Source organism: Emys orbicularis, chromosome 1 (genome assembly GCF_028017835.1).
Source record: "Emys orbicularis isolate rEmyOrb1 chromosome 1, rEmyOrb1.hap1, whole genome shotgun sequence".
NCBI lineage: Eukaryota > Metazoa > Chordata > Testudines > Emydidae > Emys > Emys orbicularis.
This window is the reverse complement of record NC_088683.1, coordinates 130,023,957-130,045,145: the sequence shown is the minus strand read 5'-3', so window position 1 is coordinate 130,045,145 and position 21,189 is coordinate 130,023,957. Positions and strand designations below refer to the sequence as shown.

Genomic DNA, 21,189 nt, shown 5'->3' with positions numbered 1-21,189 from the left:
AATGCTTACTATTTTCGTAACATAAAGAAAATGTATGTTAAAGTTAGCGTTAGCTCTTATTAATGGGAAAAAATAAAGTCCAGAAACAAAAAGGGGATTCAAAACATTATGCCCAATATAGTACAGAGATCAGAAAAAGTACAATATATCTGTGTGACTTGGTTGCCGTGGAAGTGGTAAAACTACGCATTGGTCCTGACCTGGGAGTCCTTAATCAGGCAAAACTGCCACTAAGGTCAGTGAGAGTTTTCCTGTTTAAAGTCAACTATATCCTTTATATGTTAAACAGGAACTTCTGTTAGGCTAGACCTGGGGGGGAAATTACTGGTAATGTAATACTGTTTTATGTACTGTTTTGCTGTTTATAGATCACTGGGCATGAGTGATGATTTGAACTAAATCCTTGTAGATGCTGCTGGTGAGGCTAAGGTTTATTACCTATGTAAATTATGTACAAACAGCTATTTCCATATGAATTATACTATGTTAGTTAGAGCAAAAATAGCGAATAACTGTACAAAGTTTGATACTTAGAAAATAAAATACAGTGGTCTGAGCTTTACTGACATTTTAACAAAACTGCCAGATTCAGTAGTAGAAAATGTTGTTGTAAATGTATCTTATCTGACTCTACATTTCCCTTTGCCTCTGTATATCAATAGCTTTGTTTTCTATGTCAAAGCTCAAAATGAAGCATGTAATAAAACTTTTGCTAGAATCACTTTCAAATAAACAGAAAATGGAATACATGCTCTCTACTCCTCTCATCCTTGTGCCTGGGCAAACTGTGCAGGCGGAGGCATAGTGCAGAGAACAATCAGATGAGAAAACTTTTTTTTTTTAATAATGTCATTTTTATATCTTTGGCTAATCTGCACTGGTGGACAATGAGGAGCTTCTTGATACCCAGACAGCAGGCAGAGTTCATTAATGTTGAGCACAACAGACTTGTTTCTTACAGATATCCTGCAAGTGGTGATCTGGTAGTCACAGGTGTCCCCTCCATGTTTTCTCCATGGTAAAAAAGCCCCAGAGATGCCACATTTACTCTCTTCATATTTGGGTCTTGGTTACTTTAGAAGATGTGGGGGAGTGTGTAGCAGTCATGGCCAGGGGAGAGCCACACATCACCCCCTCCAATAACCTTAGAATTTCCTTGCATAAAGTAATTCTGACGTTATCAGGTTTACGTCGCGTGGATTCCGACACCACATTTTCAGACTCCCCTCAGCGGATGAGTTGGCCCAGACACAGGCAGAGTGTCGATGAACATGGCTCCTTAGGGATGGAGTGCAGGGAGTAGCATGGAGGTGCCGGCCCTCTGTGGAATCCACCCCAGATCTTAGGAGGCCTGTGACTTTCAGACACACCTGCTGCCTGTTCCGCAGAGCAGTGAGTGAGCGGAAGGGGAATCCCACTGCTACCCTGACATGATGATTTGGAAGAAAGGCCAAAAGTCAAAACCCAGAGTTCCCCAGCCCCTCCAATCTTTATTCCAGAGGAAAACATGATTTTGCCCAATGTCTTTTCCATAGAACATTCTTACATAATGAAACAATGGTCTTGTTGTTGATTTTGATATGTCACATGTATAATCATTATGCAGCTTCAACCTAATGAACTAACACAAATTGCCCATCAATGGATAGCCCAGATGGTAAACTGAAAAGGAAATAGGAAAACAGAGCATCTGTAGTAAATCAACAGCTCATTTAAAGATGTTGTAAAAGGTGTAAATTGTCATCAGATATATGTAGTATACTATTCTAGACTGAAAGAACGGATGTTAAGTCAATTGAGAGATTATTATTATGAAGAGGCATCAGCTTTGTCACTTAGTAGCTGCTTGCAGACAGATTAATACCGTTGCTGGAGGTTGTGGGGTTTTTTTGTTTGTTTTTGTTTGGGGTTTTTTAACACTATAATAGTTTATCTCTTGTAGAACAGACTCATGATAGTGGACATACTAGAATGATGAATGAATGGTTTTCTGCTGATAGATAAATGCCAACCAGTTTATTTTGACAATAGGAATAATTTATCATATGACAAAATTCTGCTCCATTGATTTTACTTAAGTTGTACCAAATTATGAATGGTATAGATATTATGAGCATGACTGATAGATATTAGTGCTGTAAATTAATTATGGGTAATTTGCCTACGCTTGTTGTAATTTATTCCTTACTGTGAGAAAGAATTGGCCCCAAAATAAATTAGTCTTTGAAAAAACAAAATAACATTTTTTAATGCAAGACTTGCAAGTTTATATTTTTCCCAACTTTTAGGGTTTGTCTTCACATGCAGTACTACAGTGGTGCACATGCAGCACAGTGCTGTGCTGTGGTAGCGCTTTAGAAAAGACACTACTACCCTGAAAGGAAAACTTCTCCCGTCAGCATAATCCACCTCCCCAAGAAGGGTACCTTGCCCAGACCTGAAAAAGAGCACTATGTGGCTCAAAACCTTCTCTCTCTCACCAAAAGCAGATGGTCCAATAAAATATATTACCTCACCCACCTTGTCTCTTTAATATCCTGGGACAAAGGGGGCTACAAACTGCACTGCATACAACTTGGGCAAGATACTTAGTCTCGCTGTGTCTTAGTTCCCCATCTGTAAAATGGGATTAATTCTACTTCTTTTCTCTCACCATTTGTATTGTCTAGACTGTAAATTCTTCAGGACAGGGACTGTTTCTTACTGTGTGTAGGTGCAGCATGCAGCACAATGGGGCCCCAGTCTCAGTGGTGCCTCTAAATGCTACACTGACGCAGGTAATAATAATAGGATGTATATGATCCACAGTGTTTGGAATTGGACCCAAACTTTCCCAAAGTTCAAGGAAGTTTGGATCAGCATTTGGATTCAGGTCCATCTCTACTTTTATTTTTAGATAATGGTCAGTCAGCCAGCAATCTGACAGGGTACCCTCAGGTATAATTGCAATACAGTAGGCATCTAGATTTGAGCCTAACATCTAGGCAGGTAGACTGACGAACAAGTTGGGTTTAGGCCCAAAATAGGTACCGTGGAAGGGCTGCATGTTATCACTGACTCTCATCAACTGTGTTATTGAAGAAATTTGAAGAGCCACTGATGGAAACCTACAGGAGGGTGTATCCACTGTTGGATGAAAAATTAGTTATCTGTGCTTTGCAGATGATATTGATCTAATTGGATCATCATAAGAAGTGCCAAAATTGCTAGAAAGAGTAGCAGTGGAAGCAGAAAATTAAGTCTAAAGATATCACACAAAAAGACAAAAACAATGGTAACATCTAAGTTGATTGAAAATGTGAAGCTATTTCTACCAAAATCGGAGAAAGCATTGGAGCACATTGAGCACGTCAAATAGCTAGGTACTATGACTACAAGGGACCCTTAACTTCACTTAGAGATTCGACGTACAATTGGACTTGCAACTGCTGCTCTAGCGACACTCGGTCTGGTGGTGCAAAGTCATTACCATGCAGTGTAAAATGAAATTGCTTGTCTTCAGCATCTTGCTCCATGCACGCAAGACATGGATGCTAAGGAAACAGGATATTCAGAGGCTTTCTGCAATCAAACTGGAGTGCTACAGGTAATTGCTGCACGTTATCTATACCTCACACATAACTAGCCATGAGGAAATCACCTGGATTTACAGCATATAACTGGAGAGATACTGGATATCATCAAGATGATCAGACAAAGAAAACTTGAGTTTGCAGGACATGTGAGTGGATGAGCCGAGGAAGACTGCCAAAGCAAATTCTACATGTATTGGTGCCAGGTGCCAGGGGCGGGAGTGCCTGCAGTGAGTGTGGTTTGACAATGCAGCTGACTGGACAGGATGTGATATGACATGCTTCTCAAGGTTGTACGAAGACAACAAAACGTGGAGGAAGATTGCTAGCCAAAGATTCTCTTGTGTTGTGTTTACTGTTCATTGTGATATAACTCAGTGATGCTTTGCACTATGAGAGAGTATATCTATGTATGTATTGAGTCGATGGCAAAGACAGAAAAGACAAACAGCTCATCAGAAAAACTTCACAACCACAATGCAGTGTCTAGGCAGGCAATGTCACCATGATACTTTGTCATTAGTCCTTCATATTTTAATCACAGCATCCATATTTTTTCAACCCACAATATGTAGCAAAAGAATTTATGATGAAGTGAGAACAGTGCACCAGGACACAAAACCAAGGAGCAATCAAAGCTGGAAATACGAATACTTAGTCATCACATACTGTTTAAATCTGTAGCTGTTTTTAGCCATGGCCTTCATAATAAAGCCTTTATGGCGGTAGGCTGAGGGAAACAACCAGAGGATATGGCAAAGTTGACCTAACTCCTTTTGATTAAGAGTGTTTGCCCATCATTTTCATTCAGGTGTCCAATCTGAGGGATGTGTTGGATCCTCAACTGCAGCTGGATGATTGTAGAGCAGCAGCATCCAGGAATGTTTTTTTTTTTTTAACCATCTGCACCTGGGCAAGAGATTGCTACTGTTTCTTTCAGATATGGACCTTGCTACTATGAGCCATGCCTTTACTACCATTACTGCAGTGTGCTCTACATAGGGCTGCACCGTAAATCAATCCAGAGATGTACGACAGAGCAGTAAGCAGATGCCCACCTACTAAGCAGGTCTTCTGGGTGAGCAGCACATGACATCTGTAGCCCATCATCTGCACTGGCTGCCTATTGGTTTCTGGGCTGAGTTTATGGTGTTAGTTTAGATCTATAAAGCCCTGCTAGAACCTTCAAGCTTATGAGACCACCTCTCTCCCTGTGCCATAGAGCTCCAGAGTTGCCATCAGCAGAGGTGCTCAAGTTGGATCCCACTTCATTTGAGAGGAGGCTTGGTGGTACCACATACCCTGTGAGCTCTGAAACAAACTCCTCCGCCTGATCTAAAAATGACGGCCTTTCAGAGCATGCTGCAAGGTGCATCTATTTGCGAGGGTGGGGTTTAATGAGGGGTTACATCAATGTGGGGGTAGAGGAGTTTGGTGTATTAAGTTCTGTAGGGGATTCAGTGCTGTTGGCTATCAAGGGTAAGCTGCTATTTAAGTTTATTTTTGGTTTTGTAACTGGTGCTGGGGGTACCCTGAGCTTTTGGACATACTGCCTTTTTTATTATGGTATGTAGGTAGGTAGGTACAGGGCCAGATCCACAGAGTTGCCAGGCCTTGTGATTTTATCATGCAGCTCACAATACTTTATGGGGTTGCCATGAGTGCTTGCATCAAACTTGGGAATTTTCCCTTATTCTCTATGGCTGCCATCTCCCATTGTTTTCTATAAGACTAAAGCCAGGCTGCCCTCAAGGAAGAGGGCCGCCACTCTATGGGGAGCATGCTGGCCAGGAAACTATGAGACAGAGGAATGTAGAGAGGATGGGTGGGGAGGCCTGAGGGAGTGCCAGGGAATATGGGGGGGATGTGGGGGCTAGAGACTGACAGGTACACTGGGGAATGTGCGGAGAGCAGGAAGGATAATGTAAAGAGCGGGGGGGAGGGGGTAATGTGGGGCAGATGAATGTAGGTGGTGGACTTGTGACAAGAGAAAGGATGACCATGGAGGGAGAATGTTAGGGGTCATTGAGACTGGGTGGAAAAGTGAGAGACAAGATAATGATAGGGAAGGGGGATGGAGAAGGACACATGGAAGCTCCCCTTCCCAGGGATTAGGAGAGGGTAGGTAGAGTCCCCTCCAACCATCCATCTGAGAGGCCTGTATTTTACATGTATATTAAATGTTGAATCTCGAACCGGAAATGTTTGTGTACACTTTGGGGGGGGGGGGAACTTACCCGTAATGGCTCAAAAAACAGAAGGCAAAGACAAAAACTACCAACATTTTTTTACAAAATCATGATTATAAAGCAAATTCATGATGATTTATGATTTTTACTGCTGTGTTGGCAATCCTGGCTCCATCCCCTCTTGTATATTGACCTGCTGGAACTGGCATAGGTGCTTACTCTATCTGTGGAAAATCCACAGTGAGAGGACATTGCAGCCGTACAAGGCATCCACAACTCCTGGAGAGCTCCCAGGCAGCAAGAAGAGCCTAAAAAAGTGGACAGCTCTGGCCTGAGAAGAGTCTTAGCTACAGCAGCCAAGGGTTGCATGGACTCATGACCTGATTGCAGCTTTATAACCCACTTCTCACTTTAGGTCAATTCCATCCACAAAGTGTATGGTGCCTCAAGCAAAACTGAATTAAGCAGTTCTATCCCATATTAAATCAGAACATGTACAGATTTAGCAGGAATTATTTCAACTAACAAACTGAAAACTTTGGGAATTTGCTTCCCTGCAAAAAGTGCCACTAAAGGCACATAATTTGCCTATCACATTGGTAGACAGACACATACATAAAAGGAGATGTGAAGATTAAAAAAAAAATCACATTATGTATTTCCACAATCATTTGTTTTATACCATTGGTGGTGTCTCTTTGGTTTCTCTCTGGTTGGACAATGAAAATAGATTACTCAGTTTCACCTTGGTTAGTTAGGCTCCAGTCTTACACTGACTTCCAGATGGCGCTGATTGCAGGATTTTGGGGACCTTTCTGGAAAACTTATTAAAAACAATAATTTGAAAAAGTTGCTCTAGTGCAGTGGGTCCCAAACTTTAACAACCTGTGAACCCCTTTCACTAAAATGTCAAGTCTCTCGAACCCCCTCCTAAAAATGAATATTTCCAGGGATTTTCTCCTTTACCTCAGTATAAACTATAAAAAGTAGTGATCTTGGAAATATAAGCATGTCATAAAAACACATTTTATTACACACTATTTATTATTAATTATTATTTATCATTACAGTATTTTTATTACATGATGAAAACGGCAACACTCTTCCAAGATCTCACTTTCGTAGCTTGTATCACTTTGAATAAGCCTGTTATAAGACAAGGCTCCTACGTTTCATCAAGGAGTATCAGATGTGAAACAGCATAAAGGTATTTAAGAAGCCAGCTCAGAGTTCCTCCTACACAAGCATTCAGGTCTTGAGCAGTCCAGGCAAACAACGCACGTTACAACAAAGCTTAAACTTGTTCTTCATAATAATTTTAAAAACAATACTAGCTGCCTATTTATTTTAAAAACAGCAAAAAATATCCACTTCCCTTTCCATTGCTTATAAGGAGTTTTGAAGTTTAAATCTCCTCAGTGTGCTAGATATGCTTGCTTTGATCTGCTTAGCTCTTGGAAGTCCAGAGGCTCCGGGCTGCTTGCCCCATGCTGCCCAGGGTCCCTATGGACTGCTCTGTCCACCATTAGGGAATTTTTTCCCGAGAACCCCCTGTAACACTTTGTGAACCCCCAGGGGTTCACGAACCCCAGTTTGGGAACCACTGCTCTAGTGTGATCAAGGTGTGTGGCTGGCACCATATGGACTATGGAGAAGTGTCTAAAAAACAATGCAAGAGGCTGTAGTGAAGTTGAAATGAATTTATTTTACGTGTTAAACATGGCCACATTGGCATATCTGCCCTGAACCAACAGCCTGGCCCCAAACCCACCAGATCTTTGGACATTCAGATCTATATACCTATTTCACAAGGAGCTCTGCTGTCTTTGTAATGAGCCAAACCAAACCAAACCACCTTCCAAACACACACACACACACACACACACACACACACACAAACCCCACGCAGGTGTGGCTGAAATCTGGAGGTGATTTTTGCCGCTTGAATATTTGCTAGCCAGCTAAAGGGCTATTGCAGCAGTCGGGTGTATTCCTGCTCTTCCTTCACCCGCACACACCCTCGTGGTGCTGCGCTCACTGCTCTGTGGCCTGCAGTGGCCCTAGGGCCGCTCTGCACGGAGGCGCGTGGGGAGGAAAACCCGCAGCACCGCACGCAACCACGGTGCAAACAACCCTGCAGCGGTGGAGCCCGGACGGCGGGAGCTCTGTGATTTCCAGCCCCCGCGAGCAGCACAGGAAGCCCTTTCCCTTTAAAGCGAGTCCCCGCCCAGCATGCTTTGGTGTCGCGCTACCGGACTCTCTCAGAGAGACGCCCCAGAGGCGGCAGCGGCAACATGGAGGGGGAGAGCCCCGAGGAGTATAAGGCGTTCGCGGCCCTGCACGGAGCGGCGCTGAGCGCCTCGGGGGTGCCCCCGCTGTACTGGGAGCGCCTGCGGCACAAGCTGGAGAACGAGGTGGGTGGGCGTCTTGCAGCGCGGGGCCGGGGCTTGGTGGGTTTCCCGGGAACACATGGCACGCGCCAGAGCCTCCGAGCCAAGAGGCGCTGCCTGCTGCCCTCTCCTGCACATGCTCCCTGAGGCTGGTACTTTAATGCCAGTGTTTCGTTAAAAGATCTCCTGGCTGGAAGGGCGTGTCTCCCAGTGAGCCTCTTTAACATCTCCCCGCCTTGTTTTGGCTGGTTTGACTCCTAATTCTCGCTTGTTCAGGCTGGCTTAGAAACGAAACTTGGCTCGTTTGCGTGCTTTAAAGTTAATTAAAGTGGTGGGTGGGTGGTCTTAAATCCTAGGGGAGAAACAGGAAGTGTGTGGAGAGCAGTAACTGGGGGATGCTTTTCTCTGGATTCTTTCTACAAGTGTATTAAAAATAATTATGATATTTGGCATGATACCCAGACCTACAGACTGTGATCTTTAAAATGCTGAACAAATACTAATTAAACCTCTCTAGCATGTGAAATGCAGCTGAAGTTTATTCTTCCTTCATCAGTATAGTTTGGCTTTTAGTGGGCAGGGGCAAGGGAGGGCAGTGACAAAGGAAAAACTCCAAAAATATTAAACCACACAGCAAATGCCCCTTGAGACCATAACAAAATAATAGTATTTTCTATATTTATATTATTAGTTTATATTGCAGTAGTGTGTAGAGGCCCCAGTAAGAATTGTGGCCCCTATGTGTTAGGTACTGTACAAACACGCAAAGACATACAAACATGGAAAGCTTAAAATATAGACCTGTGCAGAGGAGGTTCCCCTACAGCTTTGTAAAAGTATGGATGGATGTATTGCTCCATAGCATGTGAGGGAGGGGAATTTTTTGTCAGCTCTGTTAGTGAATCTAAAATATTAAGGTAGAACTAGGAGAGAAGTATTACTGGAAATATATCTGTTACATCACGTAATCATTGATAGAAGGCTTTAGGGGGGTTGGAAGCTGACGGGTGGTACTATGCAATAAGTCAGCTTTAAAGAATGTTGGGGAGAGGGCCTCGCTATATCATGTAGCCCCCAGCACGTGGAACTAAAGGGGACATTAAGAAAACCGTGAGCGGTTGTATCTAAATATTGGTGGTTTTGGTGCCTTAATGTATCATAGTTTGGCTTGGCTTTTTAAAACAAACAAAACCCGCCTCTTTATCCACCCATTTGACCTCCAGATTTGCCCACTTGGCTTTCTGGTTAAGAACAGCTCTATTGACTGTAAGTGCCATCCTTTGAATTGGCTCCTGCTCTGGAGATTAGAGTACCGAACACTCTATCCATATCCACTGTGGGAACATGTTGTACTGCCACTGGACCAGTGGACTTTCCCCCTTCATGTTTTCTTATTACAGACTGGTAGTAGCCACTTCAAAGTTATAACCAGGAACTAGCTTCAATTTTATGCTTAACTTGATTTTTTAAGACAAACCGGGAGGGGTGGGAGATCCACCTCCTCTTCATTTACACAATTTCCTCCAAAATAATTTAGTTCCTGATAGCTCATCTGCACATCTTATCCATGGGTACTAATTTTATGCTTAACTTGATTTTTTTAAGACAAACCGGGAGGGGTGGGAGATCCACCTCCTCTTCATTTACACAATTTCCTCCAAAATAATTTAGTTCCTGATAGCTCATCTGCACATCTTATCCATGGGTACTACATTCCTATGAAGTTCAAAAAATACAAAGAAAAAAGAGGTTCTAAATTGATGAAATTTAAATAATTTTGTATTGATGACTTTCTTAAAACATCACTTTTTTGTTTTATTTTTATCATATGTCCAAAATGGTTTGGCCTAAAAACTCAAAATTCTGTCCCAGTCCTGAAAAGACTTGCACATGAGTTACTTCATACACACATGCTTGGAGTCCTGTTTGCAAGTTTTGTTTTGTTGGCCTTGCTGGGGAGAAATTCATTTACATGTTTTAGGGGGAATTAGTGGGGGAAATTGTAATCCTGTTATAGGCAAGTCTGATAACACTGCTGCTGTTAAGGTTGCCAGACATTTCTTGTTATAAGACCCTGTTTCAAATTGTTTAAAGTTTGGCAAAGTCATAAACATTTGGGCTGAAATTTTCCATGCTGGTGTCTGCCTCATGCTGAACTTTGTGGAAGATTTTAGTCAAAACTGTTCATCTGTTTCAAGAGGGGGGGAAATATATATATATATATATATATATATATATATATATACACACATACATGATTTTCCCATGTTAACTAAAAAAGGGTGACTTTTTTCCATGATTGGAGCAGGGACTTGACATGGGTGGGGGCCTTCATGACTGGGATGTGCCTGTAAAAAATCTGCCCCAAAATCGCATTTCACCTATACTCATTAGTCACTTGTAAGAATTTAACATCTAAATCTCTAAAGATTCTGTCTCCACTCAGCCCACTTGAGCACCTCATACCTCCTAGAGCAGACTTTCCTTTGCATGTGCCATCTGAGCATGCTCCCTCCAGCCCATGGCTACAGGGCTGAAGCTGGAATTTCCCTGTAGTGACTGCTCTGGTCTGAGGTGGGGCTGGATACCAGAACTGAGAGCAGGGAGTGAGTCTGTCCTGTGCTCTCGACGACCCCCCTTACAGGGACCCAGGCAGCATGGAGGAGGAGGCTGTCTATCTGATTCTAATGCAGAGGGGACAAAAGCCACACCAGAGGAGTGAAAGGAGTAGATTGAGACAAGGAGTCTGAGTCTGGAGGAGGGGGGAGAAACTGTGCCTGGGAGTTAGAGAGAGAGAGACTGAGACTAGCTTGGCAAGGAGGCTGGGAGCTGGGCAGAGAGGCTGGGAGGGCAAGCGGAGGAGGGTAGGCTAGGGGTGGGAGTGCTTGAGGGAAAGAGCACTTGGCGGGGAGGGGCAGTTATTGGCCTTATTGAATTCCGGGAGGCAACACTGAGATTGGATAAGGGAGACCAGGACTGAATGGACAACCTAGGAACCAGTGGGAGGAACAGGGGTCGGACAGGGGAGGAGAGGTGACTAGATTCATAGATTCTAGGACTGGAAGGGACCTCGAGAGGTCAGTGGAAGGGGAGACTGGGATTGGCTGGACAAGGAGAATGGGATGGGGAGGGTCAGGAGAGAGAGAGATCGGCTGAGGGACTGGGAAGAGGAACTGGGACTACTGGGCTAGGAGATTGGGACTGAGACAAGGAGCCAGGGGTGGGAAAGAGAAAGAACTGGGACGAGGACAAAGGGGACAGAGCAGAAGGTCAAGCAGGAGTGTCAGTCAACTAGAAAATGCTCCCCTGGAATGGAACCCAAATATCTGTGAACCCCTGCTGGCAAAGTGTCTCATCTCCCCCCAGTGCTGGTCCAGTCAGAGACTGACAACCTGCTCTTGCTACAAGTTACTCCATTAGCCTAAGGGACAGATGTCTGTACAGTGTATCTAATGGTTTCAACCCTGCTGATGCCCATGTAAGTGTCAATATGATGCCACTTGATGGAATTTCATTTTTCCCCCCAATTTGCCTTTTTAAAAACCTAGGAAATAAAATGCACAAAACTATGATAAAAGAACATTATTAAGGGTGCAAAGTCAAGCACTTAAAAGTTAGGAAATTCCAGAATTAGGACCTGTGCAACCTTAATTTGTTCCTATTGAACATATGGATTATGATTAAGGCTACAATTTAGTCACGGGGATTGCGGAAGTCACGGAATCCGTGACTTCCAGCAACCTCAGTGGTACCCCCACCGCCTCTGGCGGCTCCTGGAGCTCTAAGCTGCTGCGGGCGACGGGGTGTCCCGCAGCTCGGGGGTGGTGGGGGAACCTCCCCGAACTTGGAGGCAGCAGGGGGAACCCCCCCCCACATTCGCAGCCGCTGCAGGCCCCCAGAGCTGCAGGTGGCAGGTGTACCCTGCAGCCCCCAGCTCCTGCAGGCAGCTCCTAGTCCCTGCAAAACAGCCTGCTTCAGGTGGTGTGGGGACCCACAGATCCCTGTTTTGTCATGGATATTTTTAGTAAAAGTCAGGGACAGGTCACAGCTTCCGTGAATTTTTCTCTTTTGCCTGTGACCTCTCCGTGACTTTTACTAAAAATATTCGTCACAAAATCTTAGCCTTAATTATGATTGTCTTTATATGATCGCATTCTCTCTCTCACCCCCTCCACCCTCCCAGACCCCTGCCTCATTCAGTACATAGTCCTAAGGGGGGAAATATATGTGCTCATGTAATTAAAGACTGTATCCTAATACATGTGCACAATGGAACTGAATTAAGTTTGCAAAGGCAGCCTTAATTCTGGCATCTCCTAACTTTTGAGTGCTTGACTTTGCAGCCTTAATAATATTCTTTTATCATATTCACTCCCTATCGCAAACTGTTCCTGTACAAAAGTGTGTGTGTGTGTGTGTGTGTGTGTGTGTGTGGAAAAAATAATAAAAATAGCTTGCACCAAGATAGGAAGGCCGTGGAATGAGTTAAGTAGGAGTTTATTAGGGGAAGGATATAAACAGGAGGCAGTAAAAAACTGGTGAAGAGGCTCTGAATGCTAAGTGGTTGCCTTGTCATGCTCCATGTCAGGAAGCTAGGAGGAACTCATAAACTGTCAGACTGTTCTGTTAAAAACAGACTGTGGCTTTTTGATTTTGTTTAGTTTTTTTGCTAAAGAATGTCTGGTCCTGACTCCTTGTCTATTAGGACAGGGTAGAGAAATGCTTTGTGCAGAGAGCTGCCGTATGGTAGCAGGATGCTGTACTTGTTTCTCTGTTCCTTTTGCTCATGGTTGTGGTCCAGGTCACTCTGTTCGTGTGTATACAGAGCAATGTTCAACATTTTTAATAAATGTATACATAGAAATTGGCCTGCTGCTGATACCAGGCTCTACTGCTGAAGATGCTAATGCTCCCATAGAACTAGAGTAAAGGGTAATCTGAGGGAGGGCTAGAAAGTCAGAAGGAATTATGGTGAGGAGGCAGTAGACTGGGACAGACATGTAGGGAAAAGAGTGACCCTGAGCTATGTTTCCTTAGAGAGGCAGGAGAAATGGCAGGCATGGGAAGGGCGGGGTGAAAGGGATTGTGGGGTCTTCATGGGGTAGAAGTTAAAGCAAACCTGTTCCACTCCAGTGAGTCCTAGAGTGGAACAGGGGAAAGTCCCCTGTGTTTGGTTGGGTGGAAGGAACCTTTTCTCTATGTTAACTTAAGCAAGGCCTAAAATTTTCTAGCAATATAGAATTTTGAGTGTTTTAATATAGATAAAAGTTTCCCTCTCCCTGTCGGTACCTCTACAACTCGCCCAAATAGAGCTCTTTCGCAACACAACCCTCAAACACATGTTCACACACACACATTCCTACCTTTGCTGGATGTGCCGAAACATGCAGGAGCTCTGTTTTAATGGTCGTCATAAGATGTGTTTGGAGTAGGTTTCCTCTCCTGTGAGTCATATGTGTCGTTTGGACTTAAGTTGTTGGTTTTCTCATTTAAAAAAAAAAAAAAAAAAGGCAATCTCCCAAACAAAACCCAACAACTTTAAAAAGAGTTTAGAAGTGTTCCCGTGGGCTCTGCCAACAGCCAAAAACCATGTCATGCTTAATTACAAAAATTCTACACTTCAAAATGTTGTTCCCTGAAAAGGTAAGAATGTCTCTTGGAAATAAACCATTTTCCCATCCCCATGAGGGAGTCCGTCAGTTCCCTACTGCCATATAACATTTCATCCTTTCCCCTCCTAAAATTTGCCTCTTGTATACATCTGTAACAAATTACTAGGACATCATAAAATCCCATTTCCAATATATTGTAATGCACAATATTTTTGTACTGCAGAAAAGTTACATGTCTAGCTGTTACACAATATAGTTCAGTACCGACTTGCATGACTTATGTAAGCCTATGAACCCCAACAGAGCAATCCAATTATATTTATAATCATTTTGCTACCACACGCTAACCCTATGAAGAAAGTCCTGTGTGTTCTATAGCAAGCTGAACTTCAGTTCTGTGTTAAGGCCCCTAGATTTTGGGGCATTCATTTGTGGCAGACAGACTCTTTTGCAATAGTTTCATTTCAGCTAGAAATTGAGGCTATGATGAAGCAGGAAAAAGAACAATACAGCCAATACTAACAGCCTTTGTCATTGAGATATTATTGAATGTATTGTACAGTGCTTCTGCGCTTTCAGTACGCTGAAGACTTCTGCGTTGGTTGGCAGCACAACTGCATTATGGAAATGGTCAGGGATGCTGGAAGCTCTGGCAGCTGGATAGAGGACAGTTAGGGGGCATGCTTACATGAGGCAGTAGGTTGGAATTGTGGGATAAGCATGTTAACTAGATGTTTCTGCCAAGGTAATATTCAGTTAAATGCTTAAAAGTGTCATCTTTAGTTTTCCGAGGTTAAAAACCCAATTGTGGTGAATGCAGATTACCTTGAAAATATGGATGAGGTGTAAACCAGTCGAGTGTGGCTTTCCTCACTTGGGAGCAATTCACACATCTCAGCCTTGAACATGGCTCCATCTTCACAAATATGGAGACTACAACAGGTCATACTGAAAGGTGAACAGTCAGGCTGGAGGGAAGTTACTAATGGAGTTCCTCCGGGTTCCATCTTGGGGCCAATCTTATTTAACGTCTTTATTAACGACGGTGCAAAAAGTGGGATTGTGGTAATAAATTTACAGAGGACATAAAGTTGGAAGGTATTGCCAAAATGGAGGAGGACTGGAATATCCTACAAAAGCATTTGGATGACCTTGAAAACTGGAGTAATAGAAATGGAATGAAATCTAAGAGTGCAAAGTCATGTATGTAGGGACTACCAACAAGATTTTTTGCTATAAACTGGGTACTTCTTAGTTGGAAGCAACAGTAGAGGAGAAAGACCTGGGCATATTGGTTGATCACAGGATGACTATGAGCCGCCAATGTGATGTGGCCTTGAAAAAGGCTAATACGGTCCTAGGATGCTTCAAGCGAGGTATTTCCAGTAGAGACAGGGAAGTGTTAGCTCTGTTATATAAGGCACTGGTCAGACCTCATCTGGAATACTGTGTTCGGCTCTGGTCTCCTATGTTTAAGAAAGATGAATCCAAACTGAACAGGTGCAAGAGAAGGGCTAATAAGATGGTCAGAGGAATTGAGAACCTACCTTATGAGAGGAGACTTAAGAAGCTTGGGTTTTTAGCCTAACTAAACAAAGACTGAGGGGAGATACGAGTGTTCTGTATAAATACATCAGAGAGAGAAACACTTGGGAGTGAGAGGAGTTATTTAAGTTAAGGGCTAATGTTGGCACAAGAACAAATGGATATAAATTGGCCATCAACAAGTTTAGGCTTGAAATCAGATGATGGTTTCTAACCATCCGAGGAGTGAAGTTCTGGAACAGCCTTCCAAGGAGAGTAGTCGAGGCAATAAACCCTATGTGGTTTGAGGGCTGAGCTTGATAAGTTTATGTAGGGGAGGATGGTACGATGAGATTGCTTACAATAGAATTTGGCCCATCTGCAACTGCTAATAGCAAATATGTCCGTTGGCCAGAGAGGGGACACTAGATTGGAAGGGCTCTGAGTTACTGCAGTGAATTCTTTCCCAGGTGTCTGGGTGGGGATTTGCCGACATCCTCAATGTCCAACTGATCACCATATTTGGGATCGGGAAGGAATTTTCCCCCAGCTCATATTGGCAGAGACCCTGGGATATTTTTTTATTTTTATTTTTTTGCCTTCCTGGCATTGGCCACTATTGGAAGACAGGATACTGGGCTAGATGGACCATTGGTCTGACCTAGTATGGCCGTTCTTATGTTCTCTTCAGCATGGGGCACACGTCATTTGCTGGTTTTAAGTGGAGTAATTGGTGGATTCTCTCTAACTTTAAATCACAATTTGAGGCCTTCCATACCTCATCCAGAGGTTATGCATCTATTACAGGAGTAGGTGGGTCAAGTTCTGTGGCCTGTGATGTGCAGGAGGCCAGACTAGATAATCAAGATGGTCTCATAGACGTTAAGGCCAGAAGAGGGATAGGAACTTTTTCAATGCAAAAAGCTTAGATTTTTGGGGCAGACTTGGGTGGCCAAAGGTGTGCAAGGGTTGGCTTCTGTGGCAACATCCATTGCCACAGAATCTCGGTTACATGGGGCCTCAACTATGCAAGAACCTAAAATGTTTATATCACTTAATGTACCCTGGGGATATTTTCCTTTTGGATATTTAAGAAACAAAATAGAACATCAACAGCTGTTAATTGTAGAACAAAAAGCAGATGTAAAATTAACTGTAGGTGGGTTGGGTAAGCAGTTAAGGTGATAGCGGGTGATGAGGGATAATATTGCAGCGGGGAAGTGGATGGATCCCTTAACTGTTCACTTCCAGACATCTTAATATCTTGTCATTTAAAAAAAAAAAATGTGTAAAGAAAGTTGTTTTGGGTGTTAACTGGTTTCATTCTTAATTCACAATAAGTTTACACTGTGTGAGTTTATTGAGCTGGGGAATAAGCTAATGAGCAGATCAGGAAAACGCTGGTCTAAGGAAAACTGCTGCAGGAGGAACAAAGGTTTAGTTAAGTGTGAAATCTAATCCCTTCTCAGTTACCAGGTAACACCGTGAACTACAAAATATTGATCTATACATACACACACAAAATTGGCATGTTGGGTATTTCTCTTCTTTTATTAATACTGGTTAAACAAGGTTACAACCTCTTGCTAAACAACTGTATTTTCCACCGCTATCCAAACTACAACAGTGATTATCTGCATCAAAGGGAAACTGAAATTACTAGCTCTCTGGTCCTGGTGTCCACTGGAATGTGTAACAGCAAATATATTCCTAATTAAAATATAACTTCAGTAATATTGCTTTAAAAACTCTAGTCGTCTTTACTCCAATAGTATGTGTCTAATTCTAGCCAACACATCACAAACCCCTATCCCTCAACCCTACCCGAAGCAGAGTTCTGAGCCCATAGAGGGGAAGTGCCGGAGACTCCATGAAATCCACTAGGGATTTCGCTGTTCCAATTGATTTTGCATGGACGGTGCTCAGACACTCCGGTGACGGGCTATACTATAAATCCCTTGGATATTTTTCCACCTTTGTCTTCCCATCTTTCCACCATAGCAGCCCACCCACTATTCCTTCTCCTGTAAACTTGATCTACGTTCCAGGGCAGGAGTGAGCAAACTACGGAGTGAGGCTGCGAGGGTCCCAGGGCTATCAGGGAGCAGGGGTGTGTGGATGGGGCAGGGGTCCCGGGGGGGAGGGAGGGGCAGATAGTAGGTGTGGTCCAGGCCATGACCACCTCCCCTAACCGGCCCTCCATACAGTTTCCGAAACCTGATGCGGCCCTCAGGCCAAAAAGTTTGCCCGCCCCTGTTCTAGGGTAACCTGCTAGAGCAAGTCTGGTTCCTGACTAGTTTTGCTTCACAGGTGCTTAGCTGGTTTTCCCCAGTTCTCCTGCTAGAAGGATTAATAGAAATAATTACCTTGAAGCAACACTGGTTTGTGAGGTGCAAAGGAAAACTCATTACTTAGGCCTGGTCTACACTATGAGTTTAATTCGGATTTAGCAGCATTAAATCGAATTAACCCTGCACCCGTCCACACAACGAAGCCATTTATTTCGAAATAAAGGGCCCTTAAAATCGATTTCTGTACTCCTCCCCGACGAGCGGAGTAGCGCCGAAATCGATATTGCCATTTCGAATTAGGGTTAGTGTGGCCGCAATTCGATGGTATTGACCTCCGGGAGCTATCCCACAGTGCACCATTGTGACCGCTCTGGACAGCAATCTGAACTCGGATGCACTGGCCAGGTAGACAGGAAAAGCCCCGCGAACATTTGAATTTTATTTCCTGTTTGCCCAGCGTGGAGAGCACAGGTGACCACAGAGAGCTCATCAGCACAGGTAACCATGCAGGCCGATAATCGAAAAAGAGCACCAGCATGGACCGTACGGGAGGTACTGGATCTGATCGCTATATGGGGAGAGGATTCAGTGCTAGCAGAACTTCGTTCAAAAAGACGAAATGCCAAAATTTTTGAAAAAATCTCCAAGGGCATGATGGAGAGAGGCCACAATAGGGACTCAGATCAGTGCCGCGTGAAAGTCAAGGAGCTCAGACAAGCCTATCAAAAAACTAAGGAGGCAAACGTTCGCTCCGGGTCACAGCCGCGGACATGCCGCTTCTACGCCGAGCTGCATGCAATTCTAGGGGGGGCCGCCACCACTACCCCACCTCTGACCGGGGATTCCGAGGCAGGGGTAATCTCATCAGCCACACCTGAGGATTCTGCGGACGGGGAAGAGGAGGAGGAGGACAAGCTTGCGGAGAGCACACAGCACTCTGTTCTCCCCAACAGCCAGGATCTTTTTCTCAGCCTGACTGAAGTACCCTCCCAAGCCAGTATCCAAGACCATGACCCCATGGAAGGGACCTCAGGTGAGTTTACCTTTTAAAATATAAAACTTGTTTTAAAAGCAAGCGTTTTTTAATGATTACTTTGCCCTGAGGACTTGGGATGCATTCGCGGCCAGTACAGCTACTGGAAAAGTCTGTTAACGTGTCTGGGGATGGAGCGGAAATCCTCCAGGGACATCTCCATGAAGCTCTCCTGGAGGTACTCCAAAAGCCTTGCCACAAGGTTTCTGGGCAGTGCAGCCTTATTCCGTCCTCCATGGTTGGACACTTGACCACGCCATGCTAGTAGCAAGTAATTTGGTATCATTGCATGACAAAGCCTGGCAGCGTATGGTCCTGGTGTTTGCTGGCATTCAAGCAACATCCGTTCTTTATCTCGCTGTGTAATCCTCAGAAGAGTGATATCGCTCATGGTAACCTGGTTGAAATACGGGAATTTAATTAAGGGGACAGAGGTGGCCGTTCCTACTGGGCTGTTTGCCTGTGGCTGAAAAGAAATCCTTCCCTGCAGTTAGCCAAGCGCAGGGGGGTGGGGGGGGGGGGGAGGAATTGGCCCTGAGCTTTTCGTGTTTGGCTAGCAGGGATCTTCCCTGATACCAGCCACACGGTGGAGGGGAGGCATAAAGCGATCATCCAGAGAATTGGATGGGGGGATGGGTTAGTTTGTTTTCTGCTGCTGAAGGTTAACAGGAAAACCGCAGCACTCAACGGGCTTTGCTTGGTATGTGGGAAAGGAGGGCACAGAAGCTGAAAGACAATGGCTTACCATGGCCGCATGCAAGCCGAATTCTGTTGCCCAGACCTGCGTCTGTGATCTCTAGCAGCAAAGCCACAGACACTCAATATTAAGAGGCAAAATGCGACCTTGCACAGAAATCACATGTGCTATGTAATGTGAATAGTGTTGGTCACCGTGAAAGAGTATAAGCATTGTTCTGTAAAATGTATCTTTTTAAAAAATTCTCTCCTTTTTTCCCCTCCCTCCAGCAGCTGCAAATTTTTCAAGCCTCCCTCCTCCGTCCCGAAGGCTATCTCAGATAAGGCGTCGGAAAAAGAGGATGCGAGACGAGATGTTCGCGGAAATCATGGAATCCACCCGCAGTGAAAGAGCTCATCTGAATGAGTGGAAGGACATTGTTTCAAAGTATGGGAACGATGCCAGTGAACGTGAGGACAGGAGGGACCAACGTGAGGAGAGGAGAGACGCTCGAGATGAGAGGTGGCGGCAGGAAGATCAGAGGAGGCAGGATGCAACGCTGGGGCTGCTGCATGAGCAAACAGATATGCTCCGGCGTCTGGTGGAGCTTCAGGAATGCCAGCAGGATCACAGACTGGTGCTACAGCCCCTGTATAACCCCCCTCCCCATGTTCCATAGCCTCCTCACCCAGACGTGTAAGAACGCGGGGGGGGAGGCTCCGTGCACCCTCCAATTCCACCCCAGTGGACAGCCCAAGCAAAAGGCTGTCATTTTTTTTAACCTTTTTTTTTTTTTTTTTAGTGGCCTTTTCCTTCCCACCGATCCTCCTCCCAAACCCCATCCGGGTTCTCTCCCTTTTTATAATCAATTAATAAAGAATAAATGATTTTTAAACGATAGTGACTTTATTTCCCTTGAAAGCAAGCTGTGATCGAAGGGGGAGGGTGGGTTCCTTACAGAAAATGAGTCAATAAAGGGGGTGGGTTTTCATCAAGGAGAAACAAACAGAAATTTCACACTGTAGCCTGGCCAGTCATGAAACTGGTTTTCAAAGCTTCTCTGATGCGCAGCGCTTCCTAGTGTGCTCTTCTAATCGCCCTGGTGTCTGGCTGCGCGTAATCAGCAGCCAGGCTATTTGCCTCAGCCTCCCACCCCGCCAGAAAGGTCTCCCCCTTACTTTCACAGAGATTGTGGAGCACACAGCAAGCAGCAATAACAATGGGGATATTGGTTTGGCTGAGGTCTGACCGAGTCAGTAACGATCGCCAGCGACCTTTTAAACGTCCAAATGCACATTCTACCACTATTCTGCACTTGCTCAGCCTGTAGTTGAACAGCTCCTGACTCCTGTCCAGGCTGCCTGTGTGTGGCTTCATGAGCCATGGCATTAAGGGGTAGGCTGGGTCTCCAAGAATAACTATTGGCATTTCAACATCCCCAACGGTTATTTTCTGGTCCGGGAAGTAAGTCCCTTGCTGCAGCCGTTTAAACAGAGTAGTGTTCCTGAAGACGCAAGCATCATGAACCCTTCCCGGCCAGCCCACGTTGATGTTGGTGAAACGTCCCCTGTGATCCACCAGTGCTTGCAGCACCATTGAAAAGTACCCCTTGTGGTTTATGTACTGGGTACCCTGGTGCTCCGGTGCCAAGATAGGGATATGGGTTCCATCTATCGCCCCACCACAGTTAGGGAATCCCATTGCAGCAAAGCCATCCACTATGACCTGCATATTTCCCAGAGTCACTACCTTTCGTAGCAGCAGCTCAGTGATTGCTTTGGCTACTTGCATCACAGCAGCCCCCACAGTAGATTTGCCCACTTCAAATTGATTCCCGACTGACCAGTAGCTGTCTGGCGTTGCAAGCTTCCACAGGACTATCGCCACTCGCCTCTCAACTGT

General features: G+C 44.6%; 1 protein-coding gene across 1 annotated transcript in view; it reads left to right on the top strand.

The window, feature by feature from the left end:
- Nucleotides 1–8,031: 8,031 nt before the first annotated feature.
- Nucleotides 8,032–21,189, top strand: part of TTLL12 (tubulin tyrosine ligase like 12) — a 58,612-nt gene continuing 45,454 nt past the window's right edge. Inside the window, exon 1 of the mRNA XM_065416976.1 lies at nucleotides 8,032–8,175. Within this exon, the coding sequence (XP_065273048.1) occupies nucleotides 8,056–8,175 (120 nt within the window). The 5' untranslated portion in view covers nucleotides 8,032–8,055. The remainder of the gene's footprint in view (nucleotides 8,176–21,189) is intronic.